Source organism: Macaca nemestrina, chromosome 1 (genome assembly GCF_043159975.1).
Source record: "Macaca nemestrina isolate mMacNem1 chromosome 1, mMacNem.hap1, whole genome shotgun sequence".
In the NCBI taxonomy this organism is placed as follows: domain Eukaryota; kingdom Metazoa; phylum Chordata; class Mammalia; order Primates; family Cercopithecidae; genus Macaca; species Macaca nemestrina.
In genome coordinates this window covers 230,510,906-230,529,299 of record NC_092125.1, presented here as the reverse complement: position 1 = coordinate 230,529,299, position 18,394 = coordinate 230,510,906, and the positions used below count along the sequence as shown (strand labels likewise).

At 62.4% G+C, this 18,394-nt stretch overlaps 1 protein-coding gene across 7 annotated transcripts in view; it reads right to left on the bottom strand.

Moving 5' to 3' along the window:
- The window catches only part of LOC105496673 (multiple epidermal growth factor-like domains protein 6), a 120,326-nt gene extending 103,090 nt beyond the window's left edge, over positions 1 to 17,236 (bottom strand). For all 7 annotated transcript variants that reach the window (XM_011767208.3, XM_011767209.3, XM_011767213.3 and 4 more), the window contains exons 1-3: positions 16,876 to 17,236; positions 8,057 to 8,191; positions 789 to 898 (exon numbers count right to left, since the gene is read on the bottom strand). In XM_011767208.3, the coding sequence (XP_011765510.2) occupies positions 789 to 898; positions 8,057 to 8,191; positions 16,876 to 17,006 (376 nt within the window). In that variant the 5' untranslated portion in view covers positions 17,007 to 17,236. The remainder of the gene's footprint in view (positions 1 to 788; positions 899 to 8,056; positions 8,192 to 16,875) is intronic.
- Positions 17,237 to 18,394: the final 1,158 nt, after the last annotated feature.

Sequence of the window (18,394 nt, the reverse complement as noted above, 5' to 3'; positions counted from 1 at the left end):
CGGCTTTATGGGACAGGGTCCCACGACCTCTGTGCCAACCCCTCCCAGCGGGGGACACTGACCCCTTTGCCCAGGCAGCTGCATCTGCGGGACTCCTGTCCCCATGCCTGAAACTCTTCCCAAACACCTCTGTAGCTGTGAACCCCAGTCCTTTCACAAACCAGAGGCTTGAGAGCCGCCCACTCAGCTCAGACCACCCAATTCCAGTCCTGGGCCCGCACCTCCGAGCCCCAGCACCCCAGCACCTGCCCGGGTCAGGTTGTATGCAGCATGGGCCTCTCGAATTGTGCTGGTTACATACAGAGAGAGGAAGGAGCGGCTCCCTCGCACCCATGGAGGCTGAGGCCTGCCACCCGGCCCAGATTAGCCTTGGGAGAACATGGTATAGGGAAATGGGGCAGGGAGAGGGACTCAGGGAGCCGGGGGTGAGCGTGGTGTGGCAGGTGAACCCCGAACTAGGCTCAGGGGTACATGAACCCACAGACACCAATGCGTGCCCCCAGGATACCCTCAGACACCCTACCAATGGCAGGCTCCCATCCTCTGGAAGAGCCAGCAAAGTGGACTGACCCCACCCGGCCCCAGCTCTCTTTCCACAGCTCTGCCAGCCTCGGCTGAGGTTGCTTTTGCAGCCTTTGGCAAGCGGCGTTGCTGAGCGAGTGGCCCCTGCGTCGCTCGTGTTGCCGTGGAAGGGCGATCCCCACCAGGCCGGGCGCAGATTCATGACTCTACTGAGTCATCTGCGGTGGAGGTGGAGGGGAGGGCGGGGAGGCGCAGGCGGCACTCACCCGAGAGGCAGCCCTGCTCGCCGGGCTGCTGCGTCCACCCTCGGCAGCACCTGAGCACGGTCCGGGTCTCCGTGGTATACACCTGCCTGTAGCCCATGTAGTAGACAGTTCTAGAAAGAAAGAGAGAAGGGAAGTGCTTACCATCGCAGGACCGGCTGTACTTGGCTCTCACTCACCCCTGGGGAGACTGACTCTGCGTCAGCCGGGTTCCCAGCTGCACAGGCTGTGGAATCACGGTTCTCAAGTGGGGTGGCTGATGCTAATGCCCAGCCAGGTTCCTCTGAATGAGGGGGCAGCATGGAGGCAGCAGGGGCCGTGCTGGAGCCAGCGACAGTGGCCTTGTGCTGCATGCAACCCGGGAACACACTACCCCACTGCCTCTGCCCGGCCCCTTCCCTCCCCATGGTGGTCCTGGCTCCAGGCTGGCATTGGGATGCGCATCTCACCGCTCATCTGGCTCTCAGTGCCTAGAGAGTGCCTAGCCCTGGAGCCAGAATGGCTTCTGGGATGAAGCCAAGTGGGCCCGTGGTGCCCGGGGCTGGGTGGGCTGTGCCAGACACGGGAGGTGCCAGTTCAGACTCCATACTCTCAGTCCACCAGTGAAGCAGATGGCCCCAGTGGGAGCCCCACACACAGGTGCCATGGCCACCGACCCCTACACCTAGGAAGACAAAGCTGAGCTGGGGAGACAGAGGGGCCCTGGAGGAAGTGGTTATGGGGAGCAGCAGGAGGACTTGTGTGGGCCCAGGTCAGAGAGGAGATGCCATAGCGGGCAGGCAGGGAGGGCTTCCCGGGGGCAGTGTGGCCAGGGCAGCCTTGGTCCACAGGCTGGCTCCTGCTCAGACGGGATGGGCTGGGGCTGTCACTAAGGCTGAGCAGAAAATGGTAGGGAATGGGCAGCCCAACCCGGCCAGCGGGAGAAGGTGCCCACAGCCAGAGAGACCCCAGCTACCCAGAGAACACGCCATCCCCCTCCCCAAGTCCAGAGGCTGCCCCAGGCCACCAACACCGTGCAGCCCACAAAGCCCGGTCACCTCAGGACACCCTGCGCCATCCCCTGCCCAGCCCCTGTCTCCACCCTGCTCCTGCAGGCATCACCAGCCCCCTGCATGGAAAGTCTTGGCAGAGCATTTGGCAAGGGGCCTGCCTCTGCCACTCTGGGACTCGCCCTGAGCAGAGGGAGGGTGGGAGGTGGGGGCACCCCAGCCCACGCAGCCCCAGCAAGCCTCCCACCATCACACCCCCGGCCCGGGGCTCCTAAGTCTCAATTCCTCCTTGCCTGGGACTCTTCCAACTCAAGCTGCCCCCACAGGTCACCAACCACCCGCTCCATGGCCCCTAAAGTGAACGACCCTTGGAGAGGACTGGTGCGCCTGCAGACCCCGCAGCCCCTGTGAGGACCGACCCCTCATTGCCCTGCAGCCACCACCAGCTCACACAGGCTCCACTGCCACCAGAGAGCTCATTCATGCAGGGCTGGGGTCATCAGGGGAACAAGGCCTCTGCCACACGGGTGCCTACTCCTCTGCCTTCTGGAAGGTTCGCTGCCTCTCGAGGAAGCTTCTTTCCTGCTTCCTCAGAGCATGGGCCACATCAACCCCAGGACCTGCCCACCAACCCTGCCGTCCTTCCCCGGGGAGCCATCCCGACGCCTGGGTCCTCACCCCTCCGCTGCCCAAGCAGCCTCCACCCTCACTCTAGCAAGGACCAGCAAGACAGACGGCCACCTGTGCCACCTGCCCACCCGGACGCCCTGTCTCCCGCTGCTTGTTCTGCAGTGACTAATGTCCACACAAATTCAGGCCCACCCAGATGTGACCTTACTTCTTGGAAATAAGGTCTTTGCTTCACCTGCAATCAAGTTAAGATGAGGTCATTCACAGGGGATGGGAGGCCCTAATCCAGTGACTGGCGTCCTTATAAGAAGAGGGAAATTTGGACGCGGGCACAGGGGATGGCTGTGTGAAGAGGAAGGCAGAGACAGAAGTGGCGGCCACAAGCCAAGGCACTCCCAGACGCCGGCAGCAGAAGCTGGGGGCTGCAACAGACGCCCCCTCAGAGCCCCTGCAGGGGTCCAGCCTGCCCGCACCTTGATCTCAGACTTCCGGCCTCTGGAGCTGGGAGAGAACAAAGCCTGCTGCTTTGAAGCCACCTGGTTCCAGGGCTCACTGCAGCAGTGGCAGGAGACTCTCGCACAGCTCTCTGCGTGGCACAGGCCCACGGGTCCCAGGGCTCTGAGGCCTTTGTGTTTGCAAGGACAACAGCTCACGTGGATGTGCGCAGCGGGAGGACGGAGAGAGAGGCAGAGAGGGACAGAGGCGAGACAGACAGACACAGGAAGAGAAAACGAAGGAGTAGAAGATGCAGCCGCCGCGGGCCTGCCCCGCAGCCTGCAGACCCCACAGCCAGCCACCCTCCCCCATCTCTGCCGCTGTCTGCAGGGGCGGTGACCAGGGGCCCAGCCAACAGCCTGGGATCAAGGGCCCTTGAGCCTCTGGGAGCGGCCGGGGCAGCCAGGCTGCCATCTCTGGGTAACAAAACACCCGCAGCTTGCCGGGGCTGCTGCATGGGAGGCCGGAGGTGGGCCCTGGGAACCCTGACCCAACAAACAAGCGGGGCCAGGGGCCGGCGGGCGGCCGCTTCCCGGAAGCGTGGGCTCATGCACGCGCACTGCAGAGACGCTCTGGGAGCGCCTCGCAAACCCCGTCTTGGCAGGACATGAAACCACTTGCCCGGACAGAAACCGACCACCGCAGTGAACAATATTTGGCAGAGCTGAGAGTGTTTGGGCCTGTGCATGGTAAATATTTATTCCCTCTCCCGGGCTGCAATGGTGCCGGGCTACGTGCTGCTTCCCCGGGCCACTGACCACCCCCTCCATCCCCCCGAAAGGGAATGACCCTTGCTGCCCTTACAGCCCCCGTGAAGACCAGCCCTTCATTCCCCTGCAGCCAGCACCAGCTCACATGGACTCCAACGCTGGGGAGCTGGTGCCCGCAGGGCAGGGGTCGTTGTGGTAATGAGGCCGCCCCCAGGTGCCCACTTCTCTGCCTTCTGGCGCTACCAGCTCACAGTGGAGGCCACCGCTCAGGGAGTGTGGGCCTGGCCGGAGGGACCTGAGCAGCAGCTCCACCCTCAGAGCCCCTCCCCCACCCCTTCCTTCTCAGGGACCTTGCTCCTCAGAGGGCGGAAGCCCCTTTATTCACAGGGCCCCCCGGCTGGGTTTATCGGGGAAGTACCCACTGAGGGGGCTGAGAGCAAGACCCCTGAACACCCAGGCGCTCTCTCAGCTATACTCACAGCCTCACCTACTCTGGGCCGAGCTGGAGCACCCATCACCCTGCGGCCCTGCCTGAGGCTGGCAGCAGGCTCCACAGCCCACAAGGCAGACGAGGGGCTGATGCCCGCTGCCCTTCTGACTGCAGCTACCACAACACAGCCACTTCGGGGCCAGCCCGGGGAGGGGGCTCATCTGATCCTCACCGCTGCTGTGAGCCAGGTGGGGAAACTGAGGCTACAGCAGGTTCCCACCCTACTGGGGCTCATCCAGCCTGCTGGCCTCTCCCCCCAGAACTCAGGAGAGGAGGCGTCTCCTTGTCTGTCCAGGGCAGGACGGTGACCCTGCACCAGGCAAGCCAGAGTGCCCTCAGGCTGTGGGGTGCGCAGTTGCTGCCTCTCGCCCTCGGCTCTCAGCCACCCTGCACCCTGCTCCAACCACCTGGGAATTACCAGTGGAGAAGAATCGCTACAGAAAGAGAAGGCCAGAAGCCAAGCCCTCGGGGACACGGCCCTGACAACGAGGCCCCAACAACCTGGCACGGGCACGCCGCAGGCAAAGCTGGACATCCAGAGCCACATGTGGTGCCCTTCAGGCCTGGGCAGGGTGCCCGCCGCCAAGCCCAGCTGTGGCCTCACAGCCCAAGTCACCAGCCACCCAGCCACGTGATGGTGGAGGACTTGGTGGCAGTCTCGGCCAGCTGGCGAGGAGGCAGATGGAGGTGTGTAGAGGCTGAGGGGCGAGCATGGTGCCCTGCCTGCCAGCACTCATGCTTGCTCCTCACTCCAGGGCCTGCGGAAGCCCAGGCCAGCCCCTGACCCCTGCCCTGCTGGGGCTGTTCTGCACCTGCGCACCCTATTTCTGAGCCCCAGTCTGTGCCAGGCAGCCCAGAAAGGGTGAGGCTGTGACAGGCACGACCCCAGGTACAGGAGACACTGTCAGCTCAGTTCACGGGTGAGAAAAAGGAGGCTGAGGTCGCCACGCTGGTAGGGGTGGAGCCAGTGATGAAACCACGAGCCTCCCACGACACCAGCTAACCCCTGAGTCACCCCTCAGTGCCACGGTGCTCTGGGGTCCTGCCTCAGCTGCCCCGGCCTGGGCTGCAATGCCAGAGGCCTGCCCAGCCCTCGCCCCTCTGCGTCCTCCTAAGGGCAGCCCGGGCCTCCTTCCCTGCATCTCCCCAGAATCCAGGGGCCTCAACTGCTCAGTGCCCCGGCTGAATGGTGGCCAAGCCAACGAGCAGCCCTGCCCTTGCTAAGCCCAGTCACACATACCCAGGCGTCCGCTGCATGGCAGAGCTGTCCCCGTGGGCGCAGGAAGACTGGCCTGTGCCCACCTCCATGATGCCACCCAGAGCCCAGCTGGGATGCTGGGGTCCCCACCAGTTCCACAGCGAGTTGGGACTCTGGTCGTAAGCACTGGGGGCTCGAGGGCAAACGGGCAAGGGGTCAGGGTTAGGGACAGGGACTCCTGATGCCAGAGGAGGAGAAGCAACGCTCTGAAAGAGGACAGGCGGGAGCCAGAGGTCAGGAGACAGGGCTGGCTCTTGGGAGGGATGAAGGGAGCAGGCCCCAGGCCAGTCTCGACCCAAAGTCTCGCCGCGTGGAGTGACGTCTGGACCGGGCATCTGAGGAGACTCCCCCAAGGTTGCACAGCTGGATTCAGCCCCCAGAGGCTTGGGAGGGGACACAAAGAGGAAACGTGGGATTTGGGAGCACCCTGTGCACATGAACAGCCCCAGGAGCATCCCAAAGGGACAGGAGCCCGGGCCGTGTGTCACCACTTCACTTGGGGCTGGTTCCAGTAAAGCACACGAGACGCCCATCCCCCAGCACCAGGGTGGGAAGAGGCCTCTGGTTCCCCCAGGAGTGGGGGCCAGGTGAGAACAGCCCAGAGTCCTCGGAGGTGGATGTCAGCCCCTCCCCAGTGACAAGCCTGGGACCTTGGGGCAGAACGGCCACCTTTCGGGAGGGAGCGTTGGTGAAGAGGCCCGGACACCCTGCATTGGGTGATGCCAGGAGGGGATCCCCTGCCGGAGGCCTCCAGGCAGGGGGACTTTGTCCACGGCTGCCCCCAGTGCCCTGCCAGGAGGCTGAGGAACTTGGTACATCAGCAACACTGCTCCCACCCTGCCTTGAGGCCAGCTGGAGACCGCAACGGAGACATCTCACCCCCACGGCAGGGGGACTTCCTCAGCCGGGCCACCAGGACTCTCCAGCCCTGCGCTCAGGTGGCTTCTGGCTGCTTCCAGAAACGGAGCTCTTCCACCACGAGCTGTTGACGGGAGACCTGGCTGAGGAGACCAAATTCCCACAAGTAAATCCACCGGTATCCACGCACACATTACACCCACAGGACGGGCCCGCGTCCACGCACGCATTACACCCACGGGACGGGCCCACGTCCGCACACACATTACATCCACAGGACGGGCCCCGCGTCCACAGGACAGGCATTACATCCACGGGACGGGCCCGCGTCCACACACACATTACATCCACGGGATGGGCCCACGTCCGCACACACATTACATCCACGGGACGGGCCCGCGTCCACGCACACATTACATCCATGGGACGGGCCCACGTCCACGCACACATTACATCCACGGGACAGGCCCGTGTCCACAGGACAGGCATTACACCCACGGGACGGGCCCGCGTCCACACACGCGTTACACCCACGGGACGGGCCCGCGTCCACGCACGCATTACACCCACGGGACGGGCCCGCATCCACGCGCGCGTTACACCCATGGGACGGGCCCGCGTCCACGCGCGTTACACCCACGGGACGGGCCCGCGTCCACGCGCGTTACACCCACGGGACGGGCCCGCGTCCACGCGTGCGTTACACCCACAGGACGGGCCCGCGTCCACACACAGATGACAGTCAGGATAGACTGAAAGCTGCTATTTTGGGGAAAACAATGAGAGGAGCTTTCTTCTTCTTTTTGCTCAGGGCCAATGAACCTCAGCCCTCCTGAGATCTCTTGTTTGGGGGCTCAGGGTCCCTAAGCCTCAGCCCTCCTGAGATCTCTTGTTTGGGGGCTCAGGGTCCCTAAGCCTCAGCCCTGCTGCACTGGGCTGGGTCATCTATCTGGGGGCTTGTCCTGCATGTTGCAGATGCTGAGCAGCATCCCTGGCCCCTCAACCTGCCCAGCTCACCTGTCACCAAACCTGACTCCCCATCTCCACTGTCCCGGGGTAGCAAGACAGAACCGTCCCTGAGTGAAAACCGCCATTATTGCTTAACGGTTCTTTTCTCCTCTACTCTGAACACACCTGAATTGCACAGCAAACACACATTGACTGGAAAGCTGCTGGGGCCCCTCGAGTGGGCACAGCAGATGCAGGTGTCCCGCGTGGACCTCACGCCCACGAGAGCAGCACAGAGCAGGGCCTCAGCTCCTCCACAGGTCCCAGGCTGAGAAGCCAAGCCACACTCTTATCTGAGAACGCGTTCCTGCCTTCCCTCCCCCAGACACACGGAAACCCTCCACCTGACATGGGGTGGCTGCCAGTTCCCCACACAACCCACTCTGCAGTGGGGCTGGCTCTGCAGAGCCTGAGGCTATAAAAGGGGAGAGGTGTGCACAGGCACTCAAGTTCGGTGTTGAAATAAAATCTTGAGCAATAAAAAGTTTCACGTGTGTTTGGGAACAAGACCCTAGGGCCAAGCAGCAGCCGTCTCCCGCCGGGCCCCTGGCAGGCTGAGACCAGTCTCCCCCTCCTGCGTGGCCAGCATCCTCCTGGGCCAGGTGCTTGGCTAAACAGGTGAGGGCTACAGCATCTGAGTAGCCCCATGGCAGCCTCACCCGGAGGGTGGGAGAGGCCTCAGGTTCAGATGAGGGCTTCAGGCAGGGGTCTGCGTGGCCCCGGGACCAGGACGGAGTCCCAGCCTCAGCTGCCCAGCTCCCAGGTGGTCAGTGCTGCCCTTTGTGTGAACAGAGCCCCTCCCCCAACATGGCCCCTGGGGCCCCTGCACCTACCTCCGCTCATGGCCCACGCACCACGCCTGCCACCCACAGCCAGCCTTCCACACCGGCACCGTGTGGCTGAAGGCCTGCACACACGGCTGGCGGCGGCCCACCAGGGTCAGCTCCTGCTCAGCACACACGTGGGGCCTGGAACAGAGACACAGAGAGTCAGCGCCTCGGCCACTCCTAGCCAGCAGCACCCACCCCTCCTGCACCCCCAGCTTTGGGTGCCAGCCCATCTGGAGTGAGGTCCAGACCCATGGCCAGGCCTCCACAGCACAGTGCCCGTGCCACTCTCCCAGGCTTGAGGGCACAGGAGCTCAGGGGAAAAGGCAAGATGACCGACACATCCCTATGCATGGGCTACAGCGTGGCTCCTGGTCCTCCAAGACCTCAGGACACAACCACCAATGACGCTGCCTCAACAGACAGGAACTGTAGCCTCGAGGCACAGTCACGCCTGGTCCAGAATTCAGGACCAAGCCCAGACCCATCTGTCCTCTCCACCCCAGCCCTCCCCGCCTTGCTTCAGAGATGTCCCAAGCCCTGATGCTGCTGGGGCACACGGCTGAGCAGGAATTCGCCCACGGCAAGGTGAGGTGAACACGGGCCCATTCGCTGTGAAGTCAGTGGCTCCCCGGCATCATATTACTCACACTGGTGAGTGTTTGCTCTCAGAGGAGGAGGTGAAAACCCCAGGCCCATCCCTGCCAAACTCCTTCAGGTCCCCTCCAAGGCCTCTCCAGCCCAGAGCCTGCATAAACCAGGGGAGGGGAACACGCCAGGGACAGGTGCCCTAAGCCAGCCATCCAGACCCCACCGGGCTCGGAGCAGGTGGAGAAAGGACTCAGACCCTTCAGGGGGAAGGGTCAGAGGGAGGGACCCTCCAAAGACGGCCACACGGGCCAGCACCCCCCGAGCAGGGGTTCACCCCTGGCCTACCCTGACCGAGGGGTGAGGCGGGCTCCCTCTACAGAAGCAAATTTGAGGGGAGAGGACAAGGCTCCAACGCTCGTGTCCCACTGAGTCAGGTTATGTCTGGGGGGCCTCAGTGGAAAGAAGAGGTTTGTCCTGCTCTCCCAGCTCTGGGCTTGCTACCTAGAACCAGGGCCAGGCACACCTGGTGTGGGCCGGTGTCTCCCCTCCAGCCTCAGGTGCAGCAAGCCTGGCAGATCCCGCCAGAACCCCTCCCACCTCCTGGGGGCAAGCAGGTGGCAGGGGTTCCCCAGCCCCTCATCAGAGGTCCCCACTCCACCAGGAATATTGTCCAGGCTCGGTACCGCCCTCTGCCCAGGCCTTGCCAGGAGCCCCTAACCCGCCGCCACCTGGTGGGCCGGACCCTGGCTCAGCACTCAGAGACTGCCCGCCCCGTACAGCCACCCTGGCCCCAGGCCAGCCACCCCGAGATGGAGGCTCTCGCGATGGAGGACTATATTTTTCCTCTTTCCTGGGGCTCGTGCTGTGTGGGAAGCCCTGTGTCCCCTCTGACTTCAGCCCACCCCCTTGTGCTGAACAAATCCAGAAAGCACAGACCCAGCACAGCGGCGCCAAGCTGAGAGCAGCAAATGGCAGGACCTCACCAGCTGGGACAGCAGGGGCTCCACCAGGCAGCTGTGGCACAGAGGAGGGACCCTGGCCTCCAGCTGCCCACCCACAAAGGGACAGACGAAGGCTGGGACCAGAGTCCAGCTCCAGATCTCCAGTCCAGTCCGAGAGGGGCTGGGGCTGCCGCTGGACACGTCCTGCTGTGACCTCCTGCTGAGAGGTTTTGCCCACACTCTCCCGCAGTTTCCCAAACTGCCCATCCCAGGGCTGAGGCTTGCCCACCCAAGGCAGCGTTGATCCCTGGAGTCCAAGCTCAGGTGACTGCAGGGCAGGGGCACAAGGCAGGGTGAGAGGCAGGGCAGAGCTCCTCCTGGCCATGAGCAGAGTCCAGGCTCCCCACCAATTCCCAGACAGACCTGCAGCTGCAGCCAAGAAGCCTCCACAGCCATGGGGACCCTCCAGCCAGGTGGAATCAGCTGCAGGAACTCAGGGCAGGTGGAAAGGCTCTGCCATTGCCTCTTCCTGCACCAGGAAGACAACTCCCTCCTGGGCAGGGAGCGAGACTTCCAAAAACCCTATTTCTACCCGCGAGCTGGAGAAGAGGTGACTCGCTCAGGAGGGCCTCCTCCGTGCCCAGCACCAGGTCCTTTCCCGATGTTACATCATTGAATCTCTCCCCTCCCAGGGAGGAGGTGACAGTGACCCCCTGATCTGCTCAAGGTCACCAGCTAATGAGAGGTACAGACAGGACTAAGGGCCAGGCCTCTCCCACCTTCCACCAGCACTGTTTGGCCTCTGTGTCCCAAGAGCCACGGATCCCAGCGTGAAAATAGGCGAGGGGGCAGGGCCAGAGGTTGGATCAGGGACAGAGGGTCAAGTCTCCAGGGAGGTCCCTCCTCAGCCTCCCTGGAGCTGGGTCCTGACCTCATTCCTGACCCCCAGACTACAGCACCCATGGGGGATGGTCTCACAGCCCCCAGGGCCACTGTCCCACCCCATCCTGCTGTGACCCAAGGCTGACCTCTGTGGATCACATCCTCCCAGCACCTGCACATACACACACTCTCTCTCTCACACTCACTCTCAATCACACACAAACTCACACTCACACACATTCACAACCACTCATACCCACAGAATCACACACTCACAATCACATACACCCTTACTCATACTCAATCTCACACACCCACACACAGTCACACATACTTTACATGGACTCGAACACACTCACGCTAACACACAATGCACTCACACACTCACACACACAATCGTACACAGTCACACACATTCACAAGCACACTCAATCACACACATTCACACTCACATGCATGCTCACACACTCAACATGCTCATACACTCATACATGTTCACACACACTCAATCACACTATCATACCCACATACAATCACGTACACACAAACTCACAATCACACATTCACACTCAAAATCACACACCCTCATACACACACTCACCCACATACACATATACACACAATTACATATATACACATTCACACACAATCACACACACACATTCACACTCAAACACAATCACACATACTCATACACACTCACACACTCACATACACACACATTCGCAATCACACACACTCATACAATGACACACACACACACACAACCACACACACACTCATGAACACACACTTCTGTACTGTCACGCATGGAAGCTCACACACTCACACACACACACACATATGCACTCTCAAACTCCCATTCACACACACACTCACAGATACACACACAGGCACACACTTACACACTTTGCCCTCTGGCTGCAGGGTGCGTTTAGTCAACGGGAGGACCAGCAAGAGATGTGGGAGAGGCACTGGGGTTTGGCCCTCCTGTCAGGGGCAGGGGCCGCACCCCCTCTCTCCAGGTTCCAGGACCCAGCCCCCACCCAAGGAATGGCCTTGGCTCCACGGTGGCACCCCCGTGCTTCCTCGCCCATGCACCTTCCACACAGCATGGACCCTTTGTGAACACCCCTCCCCAACCCCTCCTGGGACAGTGCCACCCCGTCCTCCTCCTACTAACAGATACACTGTCCCTCTGAAACTCAAAAAGCCACGCTTTCAGGTAACAGTGTCAAATTTGGGATCAGAGATGGGTGTTTTAAAGCACTAGTGCATCTTGGAGGGCAGAACTCGTGATGAATGCACCCACCCCACCGACCGTCGGGCTCTAGGGATGCAAAGCATCATGCACTGGTTCTCAAAGTGGGATCCCCCGGCCGGGACCAGCAGCGCCTCCTGGGAACCTGCAGAAATGCACACTCCTGGGTGCCACCCTGGTCCACCGAATCCAGGATGCTGGGGGTGGGGCCCAGCAATCCTTGGGGAGGGAAGGATTGCGTGTGTTTGCCCAAGCCCACCAGGGGATGCCGGAGCACACTCAAGCTTGTAACCCCAGGCCTAGCGGTTTGAAGCAAGGTCTCACTGCCAGGCAGCCTGGGTTTGACGCTCAGCTCCCCACAGCCCGTCTTTAAGACATGCAGGTTACTGAACCTCTGCCTCAGTTCCGTCACCTGTAAAATGAGGATTCGCAGCACTGACCTTGCCAGGCTGTCATGAGGGTTAGGTGAGCCCGCACAGAAAAGGGCTCCTGACAGCCCTCGGGAGGTGTGAGCCAGTGTTATTGCAGATGCTGGGACTGTTTATTCCGGAAAAAGTGTCACTCGTACCTCAAAAGTGGGCCCATAGGAACTGCTACAGGCATTGAACGCTTTTGCTGCCCCTGTGCCTTGCAACGCACTTACCCACGGCGAGCCCTGGGCACAAGTGGCCCTGAATTGCTTGCCATAAAAAAACAGAAGTGGGGGGCAGGGTGGGGGTAGGCCGATGATCCCCGAGCTTCTGGGCTACAGGGTCCAGCCCCTGACTCTGCTATGGCCCCTGTGCTGAGGGTAGCCACTGTGAAGGGACTCTGTCACCATCTCAGGATGGAGATGACACAGAGAGGGCAGAGCTGTGAGCCTAGGTTTTCAGCAGACACCCCAGGCCTGGGGCTTGCTGTGCAGCCTGAGGAATCACTGACCGTCTCTGAGCCCTCAATTCAGCATTTGGAAAACAGGTGTGATGACAGCTCGGGCCCCTGGGGCTTGGAGACATCGGGGACACGGCCGGGGCTGGGGGTCCTGAGGGGTTGGGTGCTCCCTTCTGAAGGGTCTTCTTGTCCCTCCTGGCCCTCCTCAAACCTCAGCAATCTCAGCTGCCACTAACCAGCAAGATGACAATGCTGAAGGACTCACCAAGACCCCTTGCCAACCCCACCCTCGACCACCCAGCAGCCCTTCCCGCACATCACACCCGTCACTCTCCAGGCCCCTGCCCACCTGGTGCGCCCTATGTCTCCCCAGTAACTTCTCCCCCTCACGGCTCTCCCCAAGGCCAGAGGGCCCTTGCCCTGCCCAGCCAGGCTGTGGTCCCTGAAAACGGCTCCTGGGTGGCTCTTGCAGTGACCCCCAACAAGATTGATTGATCATCCATCAAGCCAGCTTTCAAGGATGGAGGGGTGAGTGTGGGAACGACTGTCTCCTCTGGGGACTTCAGCACCACACACACAGCCATAGCAGCCCTCCCGCACCCCACACGCAGCCCCAGCGGCCTTCCCGCACCCCACACACGGCCCCAGCGGCCTTCCCGCACCCCACACGCGGCCCCAGAGGCCTTCCCGCACCCCACACAGCCCCAGAGGCCTTCCCGCACCCCACACACGGCCCCAGAGGCCTTCCCACCTGGGAGGATGGAGAAGGTGGCGGGGGGAGGGCAGGCAGAGGAGCGGACAAAAAGAAACCTGCCCACTGCTGCACATGGGTCTGAGAAGAACCCAATAAAACGTCTGGTGACCTTAGACAGGACCAGAGTCCCAGGCCTCACTGTTCCTTGCGGCTGGAGCCTGCCTCCCATCTGGGGGGTGGAACAGGAATTCCCAAACTACAAAGTGGGCCCGGTGCAGTCAGAGGTGGAATGCGTTCCAGCTGGCGGGCCATCTGCTCCCGAGCAGACCTGGGGTTCCACTGGCAAGAGATGGGCATGCCGCAGGGTCCCTCCAGGGCGGGCAGTGACAGTCTGGGCCCAGCGACGGCATCACCAGATTGGGGACGGGGGATCCAGAAACCGGGCAGCCAGCCTGGCTCAGCTCCCCAGCCTGGCTGAATGCAGCCCCTGAACAAACCCCTGTGGGCAGCGGGGGCCGGAGGGGGGAATTGGGGGGTTTGCTCAGGACTGCGGTCCTCACATTTATTTTTAAAGGCTCGTTTTTACCCCCACGGTTCTCCTCTGCTTATGCTTCCCTGGCCCCCACGCAGCCAGCATGGGGGGAATCTCAAGGCCCTGGGGTTGGGGGAGCCCAGCTCCTGCCCTGGGGCCCCTCAGACCCTCAGGTGCCTTCCCAAAGACAAGGAGACAACAAACAATGTCACTTGAAGCCCCAAAGGCAGCAGCTCACAGAGAGCTCCTTCTCCTCCATGTCACTGTGCTGTGAAACTCAGGGCCCTAAGGGGAGGCTGAGAACAGCTGCTTTCTACACCCTGGGGTTGGGGAGCAGACCTGCTGACAACCTGCAGGCCTCAGGCTCAGAAACGGGGCCCTTGGAGCCCATGGCGCCAGTGGTTCCAAAGAGCTACTTGCAAGATTGGATTTGAGCTTGCAGGGCCCGACCCGTCCTGGAGGGGAGGCATCGCATCATTAGCTGATTCCAGAGCACTGGCCATTTTTGCAGCACAGCTGCCCAGAGGGGACTCCATCAGAGAGAACCTGAGCTCTCTGCAGCCCAGCAGCGCCTCTCAGGGTCTCCAAAATGTGGAACTTCCAACCATGGCTGGTCCAAGCCCTGTGGGTCCATGCCTTAGCAGGTGGGCAATCGCCCCCTTCTCCCAGACCCTGTTCCCAGACGCCCAGCCAGCAGCCTAGGGCGTCCTGCATGAGGCCCCAGGAAAGAGGCCAGCCATCCTTCCTCGCAGCGGAAACTCACTTCAGAGTGACCTGAATCAGCACATAGATCAGCTCTGCCCGCTCCAGAGATGGGGCAAAGCACCTGGGTCTGCGAGTGAGGGACACCCCCCTCACTGCCCCCAACAGCGTCTCCCAGAGGCCCCGGCTTCTAGCATTAACAGGAGGTTGGCAGTAAGGCTTCAACTCAGCAGCCAGTGGTTCAGGAAAACTCAGCCAGAGGGGGTGCCACTGCCCCATGCCAGGCTCTGCCTGCTCATCAGATTCCCAGGAGGAAAGGGTGGTGGGGAGTACAGGATCAGTAGGGACCGAGCACTCTCTGGGACCGGCCTGCTCCTCTGGGGTAAGGGAGCCAAGAGCACCCCTGCCCCACCCCCATACCAGAGCCCACAGCTTCCTCCTCCTTTCTGCCCCACAGAGTGAGCCTCAGAACAGGCCCTGCTCTCCACAGCCCAGTGGGGACCTCTCCAGGGTCCAGCTCAGGGTCCCCGCACTCACTCAGCCGGCCAACTTCAGCACACTGTGGCCCAGTGTGGCCTGGCTGCATGTCCAGGCACGTGCCAGGTGCTTACAGGACAACTGGCCTGTGGAAGGCATGCCTGCCACTGTCACAGAACTCAGACTCTCGCTGGTGGACAATCTGTGAGCAGAGTGAGCAGAGGCTCCCAGTGGATATGCCTGGAGCCAAGAAGATAAACCAGGGGCACAGGCCCCCAGCGTAGCCATCGCCACTTACTGCAGCCAGGGAGGCTCCCAAGGAGAAGCGTAGGATGTGAAGGATAGAGAAGGGAGAGGAGGGGAGGTTTGGAGAAAGGATGAGCAAAGACAGACAACTCTCCTGCAACCCATTTCCACCATTTCAAACGGCTTTGCCCCAGGCTCACGAAGGGCCTCCCGAGCCCAGGTGCACAGACAGAACACAGGAAGCAGACCGTCCACTCCTCTCCTGGAGACCCCAGCAAGTCCGAGTCCGGCAGGGGCCCAGGAAGGCCACCGACGGTCTCCGCAGGGCACTGGTGGCAGAGGCCCTTCGCAAAAGCAGGGACATCCAAGCAGAGACAGCGGGCCATCCGCCGAGAAGCAGCCCAGCCCTGGGACTCCGGGGAGCCTATGCCCCTGGAAGCCCCTGGCTGGTCCTGGGAGGAGATGGCTGGCTGAGCAGCGAAGGCCACTGTGGTGTCCCTTCTGAGCCTGCAGCTCTCCTCAGACAAAGGCATTGGAATCACAGGAAAGAGGAACGTTCTGTCGTCATGTGGAGGCAGGACTAGGGCCGTTCACATTGCGGATGGCAAGGCCCCCACCCAGGGACCGCACGGCTTTGAAAAGGCCTCTTGGAGGCCTTTTGGAGTAAAGCCAGACCCAGGGTGGGATCTTGGGAGCTTGGACCCCCTCCCCTCCACCAGCTTGACGTGGCAGCTTCTTCTCTCAGTCCCCAGCCAGTTGCAGCTCGGTCCTGCACGGCCAGGTTTGTGGCAGGCCCTCGAGCACCAGGCCCTGCGGGGGAGTGCTGGACAGGAACAGCCTGAGAGCCCCTCTGTGGTCCCTGGAGGGAGAGGCTGTCGGACAGGAGGCCTTCACCTGGGCCTGGCCCTCGCCCACCGCCCCTGCCCAGCAAGGCCAGGGAGTGCTGGGTGGCGGCGCCAGCGACTCCCCTCCTCCTCCTCCTTCTCCACTGCAGCACCAGTTTTCCTTTGAGGCCAACACAAGGATTGATTTGCTGTTCAAGAGAGACCGCTAAACAGCCCGTTAGGGAATCATCTTTCAAAATTAAATTCATCTCGGCTGGCTCCCTGACCCTCTCTTCCTGCCCATTCTGGCACTAAATTCCTTCTTCAACAGCCCAAAGCACACGTGTTTAACACACAGACCAACTCCATTCAGCTCCCCCGTCTGGGCATGGCTCGCCCCTGCGAAGGCCCCCAGACCCCAGGAGACAAGCTTTGGAGGGAAACGGGAACAGGCGGCTTCCTCTCTGCCTTCTCCCAGCCGGGCTCTGGGGCCAGACCCTGCCCGGAAAGGGGCCCAGATTCCTCACCGCTTTCCAAGTACAGTATCTGCCTGAGCCTGCAGGACCCACATCACCGAGCAAAAGAAGGGGAGAGTGGGAGAGGAGGAGGGGACACGGCGAGGGGCCCTGCCACGGAAGGGCTCCAGACTCGACCCAGGAGCCCTGGGTCGCAGCCACCTCCTCCCCAGTTAACGCAAACAGCCCATTGTTCTGGAGCCCCAGGGACAAAGCCTCGGAGCTCGGTCCACCGCGGGCCCCGCGGTCTCTGGACGACCCTCCGAGCCCTCCCAGCTCCTGCTACTCACATGCTGGGCTGCAGCGGGATCAGGGGCCGCGGCGGAACGCTGGCGCCCACGGGCACGGCGGGGAGCAGCAGCAGCACCAGCGCCAGGGCCACCGTGCGCCCCGCTGCGCTCGCCTCTTCAAGGAAAGACATCGTGCGCGCCGGTGCCTCCTCCGCTCCCGGCTCACAGGCGGCTCCGGCGGCTCCCCGGAGCCTCCGCCTCCACGTGCGCCATAGGACGCAGCCACAGGTGCCCGCGCCGGATCCGCGGAGCCCAAAGTCGCTGCAGGTGCGGAGAGTCCGGCTTCCCGCCCGCGCCCGAAGCAGCAATGCGGAGACCTGGTCGCCGGGTCCACCCTGCAGACACTCGCCCCAGCGCGGTGAGCACGGTGCCCCGGGCCCAGAGCCTGGAAGGCCGCCACGCCCCCGGCCCGCCCCCAGCGCGGACCCCAGTCCCGACCCCGCCCCCAGCTCCCCCGCCCCGTGCGCCCTCGACCCCGCCCCTTCCCCTCCCCCTCTCCTACCCCACCAGCACCCCGCCCCCGGCACGGCCCCTGGACTTGCCCGGATCCCTCACCCAAGCCCAGGCTCCTGCTTCCAGCCCCGCCCCATCCCCTCCCTTCTCCGGTCCCGGCCCCGCCCACAGCCTTCCCCGAGTCCCGCCCCAGACCCCCGCGGGGCTGGCGCAGCCCCTTTGCGCTCCTTACTCCGTCTCATGCGGAAAGTCCAAGTCCTAACCGACTCCAGTGACCAATCCAGGAGGGGCCAGGCGCCAGGGGGCCACACCCCGCAAAGGCAGCTCTCTGGGGTCCCGGACCCCAGACCTCGACCTCAACAGACAGCCTTCAGCCTCCCTCACTTCTCAAGTCCCACGGGGAAGCCAGCCTGGGCTTGTCCTGCCCGTGGACGCTCCGTCCACCTTCGCCCTGACACCTCACCCGCTTCCCGCAGGGCAGGGGTCGGGGAAGGGCTTGAGGAGGGCGTGGCCAACCTCTGCAGCCCGTCTGCACCCTGGACACCCCTGCTTCGGGGACCTGCATTGTTGGTTCCCAACCACCTTGTGGGCATCCCCGTTCCTCTTTCTGTGCTGCGTGTTCTTGGACAGTGGCCTGGTGTGGGTGGGCGTGGGGTCCCAGCCGCAGACCGGAGGAGGTGCTAATTTCTAGGATGCCCATGGGCACAGAGGCACTGTCTAGGGCGAGGCTTCTGTGAAGCAAGATTCACTTGTCTCCTTTGAAACCTGGTTTTGGTTTGAAATTGACTGACTCCAGGGACCAGGACCAGGTAGCCTCAGGGATGGAGATGGAGGCTCCCGGGTCAGAGCTATCACTCAGGAGAGTCTTTTTGAATAGTGGAGGGAGGTGCAATCTGGGTGGGACCAGATGGGGGCCAGATGTGGCCCCCTCATTAGCCACACAAAGAGCCAGCCCTGCTGGTCCCTGCTAGAGAGGCGTGCTGGCCATCAGCTCAGCCACTGAAGCCTGGCCAGGCCCTGTTCCTTGGAACCTTCCCCCTCCAAGGCTTCGTGTGGTCTGGGGGAG